This window comes from Arachis ipaensis, chromosome B06 (genome assembly GCF_000816755.2).
Source record: "Arachis ipaensis cultivar K30076 chromosome B06, Araip1.1, whole genome shotgun sequence".
NCBI lineage: Eukaryota > Viridiplantae > Streptophyta > Magnoliopsida > Fabales > Fabaceae > Arachis > Arachis ipaensis.
Window position 1 is genome coordinate 135,657,876 of NC_029790.2, and position 5,288 is coordinate 135,663,163.

Genomic DNA, 5,288 nt, shown 5'->3' on the forward strand with positions numbered 1-5,288 from the left:
AAATAATAAATTTAATCCTTAAACAATTAAACTTTTCTCATATTTAATATTTATTCTTTTGGTCATATTTTTAAATTTTAAAAAATTTATTTGTCATTAGTATTTTTAGGTTATTTTACTTTGTGAATTTTTTATAGTTTATTCTTTATATTTAGAGATTATTTGGATATGTTTTTACAAAAAGATTTGTTTTAAGTGATTATTTTAAGAAAATTAAAAAAATAAAAATAATTTTATATTTAAATATTTTATTTAAAAATATTTTTTTATTTAATAATTATGTTTAAATACGATAATATAAAAATATTTAAAAAAAAAACATATTTTAACTTATATTACTAAAATTTTATTAAATACATTAAAAAAAATAATTAAAAAAAATATTTTTCTAATGACTCCATAGCAACCAAACAAGGTCTTAAAAGATTTAGACAATTTTAGTTGAATCCTGAGTTACCAACCCGCCACCGTCCACCGCTCCCTAAGCCACCAACCCATCACTGCCGCCGAAGAATCTCTCTTATCACGGCTTCTGGAAGTTCTCCTGACCGGCGTCAAACGTGAGGCTAAGTGGTACCACCTCTCAGGTTTGCAGGCTCCCCTTTCTCCCACCGCCGGCGACAGCAGTGGACGCCGCTCCTCTTCGGTGACGGACGCCGGCAACAAGTGATTATCCTGGTGCTTCATCTTATTAACTTTTATTAACGTCTTTGCATGTGAATCATACAAGTCTTCCATCTTGCTGGAACTTAAGTGAGATGAGCGAGTGCCTTGTACGTGTTTGACAAAATGCCTGACTTGTGCGAATTACCGTTGTTGAGATTGTGGTGAATGATGAAGCCATGAGATGCCTTGCCATGAAAGTGGATCCTAAAAACAGTGATGGGAGGCTCTGATCACTAGTGATTGGAGGAGATGAGGGAAGCGGTAGCTGTAGAGGGGATTGAGGGCGTGAAGACCTCTTTTGGAAAAGAATTTTCAATACTTTCAGTTTTTGAAAACGAAAATAGTCATAATAAATATGTTTCCTAGAACCTACCTAGTGGGATAAGGCTTGTTGTTGTTGTTGTAAACATGTTTCGTAGAACTTGAAAATTCAAACATGAAATCTATTTTCAGAGGATGATTAACAGAAAATATTTTCTTAAATCAAACATGATAGAAATTACAAATTCAATGGTGATTAACCTTTTATTTTATCACTTTATAGTTCTCCTCACTTTAGAGGATCGTTTTCCCATTCCCACTGCTTAACCTGTTTGTGAAAATGAAATAGAAATATTAGTGGGTCTTATCATTGTGTAAATTACAGTACCTGTTTGTTGTTTGTTATCATAATCTTGATGTGTTCTATATTCTATGTAGGCCAGTACGTTGCCTTTGCTTTTCTGACCTTTCAACTTCTCCTATAACTCTTCTTATATAGATAATCTTTTATATGCCAAATGCGTATGAGTTCAGAGTGTTTCAAATATTTGCTTCAAATGTCTAGTTTGTGTTTTGGCTTTTGATAGTCCCTAACTCTCTTGTCATACTGTTATTGTCCAGACTCTGGGAGCTTGATATTGCTGGACCATGAACACCCCTAGACTGACCTGTGCTATAGGGACTTGGGCCAACGTCATTTAAATATCTAACCACAAATTGGAATGCAGGATTTGCTTTGAGTAGCTTTTGAGGAGGTTGAGAGAAAGAATGTGTGGTTTCAGAGCAACGGTTGCTCTCCGCACATTTTGTAAATTAAAACACCGTTACCACCATGTATCCATCTCTCATATTTTATTTCCTGTCTAGTTTCTCTTTCATTCTCTGTCTCTGCTTTCCTGACTTTTCCTGTTATTGTAGGGAGGTGAAACCCACACTGGCCATTCAGAGTTCACCCGACATCTTACCACAGCCACCACAAGAGGTAGTTACTCACTTTTGATGACTACTTGTGGACATAGTTTCCAATTATCCAAATATGTTCATATATCCGATTGTATATCTCTTATTATTTGCAATCTAAATTTATGAAGCTGCATAATATAAATGACATCGATGTCAATTTAAGTAAAGTTGCACCCTTGTATCTCTATAAATTATGAGTTTTTATCAATCAAACCATTGAATTATATTCACCTATCATGAAGATCATTTGTACCAAATTTTGAAAAATTGAACATCAATTGGACTATATTTTGATAACTCAATTCATGTATATTTTAAACTATTATATTATCGTCAATTTTGATCTATAAAAAGGTATGTTAAATGATTTTGGATTGATATGAAATTTTCTAGACATTATCTAAAATATATAGGCTTGTAAGCCACTGGTAGGTTTTAAAAAAAAATTACTATGATAAAAAGGTTATTTAATAGTGTAACATTAAGTTAAACTTTTGTTTTATTATTAATTGATCAATCAATTACTTATACTCCATAAATGCAGGTTCTGGTTATATGGATCCTGTTAGAAGATCATCTAAACATTCTATGAAAATCCGAAAAATTGTTAAGGCACTTCGCTATGGTGACAGAAGAAAGGCTTCTGACTTACTTTTGGGTTTTGCTCAGAGAAGCCCTTCATTAAGAGCTGATGATTTTCTTCCTATTTTTAAGTGCTGTGCACAATCTTGTGATCCGTTGGTACGCTATATAAATAACGTGGACGCCACATGTCTTTCTGTGTTTTCCTACATTAATTTTCTGGGTTTGACAAATAAATACTTAAATATATTGAAATTTGTTCAAAATGTATGACATTGTGATAAAAGCTGCAGTTCATTTATATCCTTAAGTAATGATTCTACAAATTGTTTCAATGTCTCTACACATGGCTTGGTGATTCTGTAAGAACCTTGCACCAGTAACATCTAGAAAGGAATAGAACAGTAGAGAGATAAAGAAAAAGTACAGAAACAGGGAGATACGGAGTGGTTTCGGTGTGATATCACTGTATTTCCCAGAATAGTATGATTTATGAAAGAAAGGTAGAAGAGAAGATAACAAAGCAATATTTTGAGAGGCTGCACCTTAGCTGCATCTTCTCTCCTAACCATACTATCTCTGGGAGGGTACGTAACAGATTCTCATCAAACTGTATTAATTACTAACTGCGGCAATATCATAAACTTTAACGTATCTGAACAGGTCTAGGTAACAATAAGTAATATTTACACTGTTCAGTTGCAATTATCAGATGCCAACTCTATATTCTCCTTTGTGCAATTAGGAAGAAGAAAATATCTCGGTGCTTTATTTTTGTTTCTTCTTTTTCTCTTTCCCATGAGTATATACACTACCTCTGAGATGTTACCATCGGCTTTTGTTGAATATCTTATGCGTGTGAAATTTATTCCTTCTCCTTTTCATTCGTTACAGTTTGTTATGGAGACTTGGCGGTTAATGGAGGCCAAAAACATTAGCCTGAATGATAAATGTGTCTCTCTTATGACTCAGACCCTATGTAAGGGGGGTTACTTGGAAGAGGTAAAAATATTAGTTTCATAAATGCTATAATTGATTATATATTTCCTTTTATCTTCCCTTCCTCTGTAAATATCTTGATGGAGAGGGGAGATAATACTAAGGTGATCTTTGATAGAGTGAGTTGATGAGTGTAGGTTAGGCTTACACCAATGTCAGCTGGCATAACTAACCCTAGCTATCACTAACCAACTCTGGTGGTAAGGTCCAGCACAGAAGGAGAATGCAGGAGCTTGGATGATCTACCAGGTGAGATTATGTGGCTACAATCCTTATTAGAGGAGCTGCAGGTTCCTATAATCAGATCAGTGGTGTATTTTGACAATCTGAGAAGAGTTATTATCAGATCTGCACTCAAGGACCAAACATATGGAGGTGAAATTGTTCTTTGTCAGAGTAAAAGAGATGCAAGGGTAGCTGTTAACTGTTCGATCCCTTAAGAAGAGCAGCCAGCAGATCTGATCACTAAAACAGTCTCCAAAGTTAAGTTCCTCAGTTAAAGAAGCATTGCATGTAGCAGATCTGCAGGACCTTAGAGAGCCCCGTTTCAGGGGGATAATAGTGTGAGTTGATGCGTATAGGTTAGGCTTTCACAATGACAACCAGCATAACTAATCCACTGTCACTAACTCCAGTGTAGAATCCCTCAACTACCCTTGCTATTGCAGTATAGGTTCCGTAATCTGAGTGTAATTAATCAATTATAATTATCAAAATCATCATAACAGAATTCCAAAGCTTCTCTCTATAGATTCTAAAGCTTTTCTGAGATTCTATTTATATTTGTTTTCTGTGAAAAAATTTTTTTATTATACTGTAAATTCATAAAGTAGTCACTAGTGGATCATCTTAACGTTGGAAGATTTTTATTTCTTTTCTGCCTTTGTTCAGGCCTTTAATATGGTGGATTTTCTTGGAGAAAGTCATGACTTCCATCCAGTTCCCTCTCTGTATAATTTTTTATTAACATCCTGCGTTAAAGAGAAGAATATAATTCATGCAAGAAAATGTTTGGAATTGATGGAAAAGCAGATGGCAGGGAAGAATGAAATCACATATATAGAGCTTCTCAAGGTTTGCAGATAGAAAGTTATAGCATCATTCAATTATATAGATTTTGTGGAACATAAAAAACTTTATTGTTTTGATTTTGTGGAAAGTAAAAACTTTATTGCTTTACTGTTGAACTTAATATTTGACAGATTATACAAGCATATATTTTTTAATTCAGTGTAATGTTGTGAATCACTTTATTTGAACAATGATGTGTTCTTAGGTTTGTTACAATGTATTATATAGTGATTGGTACATATATGATGCTAGTTTGCAACTAGAATAGTCTTTGGCTCATTTATATTCCAAATCATGGGTAGATTTTTGTGGTGAAACTTCTGTTTGAGCACTAATTTCGGGCTTCATTGTTTTATTACATATATCATAAGGATTTGCGATCATTATAATCTCCTCCCTCAGTCTTGGCATTGATATAATTTACTTATTAAATCTTTCTGTATGTAATTAATTACACTCACCTTCTCTTTGAGATGAGTTTGAATACACTTCCCTTCCCTCTATATTCAAAACATATACTTTAGTGCAAATTACCTAGTATAGTTTTTTAAAAAAAAAATAGTATTGTCATTTAAACTATTGATTATATATATTATTGAAATTGTTTTATTTTTAAAATTTGTTTAATTTGATGCCAATATTAACATCACTACATTTATTAGGAACGCTTAATTTTTATTTAAAATATCTTAGAATAGTGTAATTATATCTGATATTAAACATTTTATTCCATTTCAATAAACTAA

At 33.0% G+C, this 5,288-nt stretch overlaps 1 protein-coding gene across 8 annotated transcripts in view; it reads left to right on the forward strand.

Annotated features, from left to right (window-relative positions):
* The window catches only part of LOC107605658 (pentatricopeptide repeat-containing protein At1g76280), an 11,881-nt gene continuing 6,999 nt past the window's right edge, over nt 407-5,288 (forward strand). The window contains exons 1-6 of one of the 8 annotated variants that reach the window (XM_016307609.2): nt 407-678; nt 1,549-1,761; nt 1,846-1,909; nt 2,435-2,631; nt 3,367-3,474; nt 4,363-4,545. In XM_016307609.2, the coding sequence (XP_016163095.1) occupies nt 1,696-1,761; nt 1,846-1,909; nt 2,435-2,631; nt 3,367-3,474; nt 4,363-4,545 (618 nt within the window). In that variant the 5' untranslated portion in view covers nt 407-678; nt 1,549-1,695. Of the gene's footprint in view, nt 679-1,548; nt 1,762-1,845; nt 1,910-2,434; nt 2,632-2,657; nt 3,060-3,366; nt 3,475-3,608; nt 4,035-4,362; nt 4,546-5,288 lie in introns of those variants that run through there. The other 7 variants (XM_016307610.2, XM_021105338.1, XM_021105341.1 and 4 more) reach the window with 7 other exon arrangements.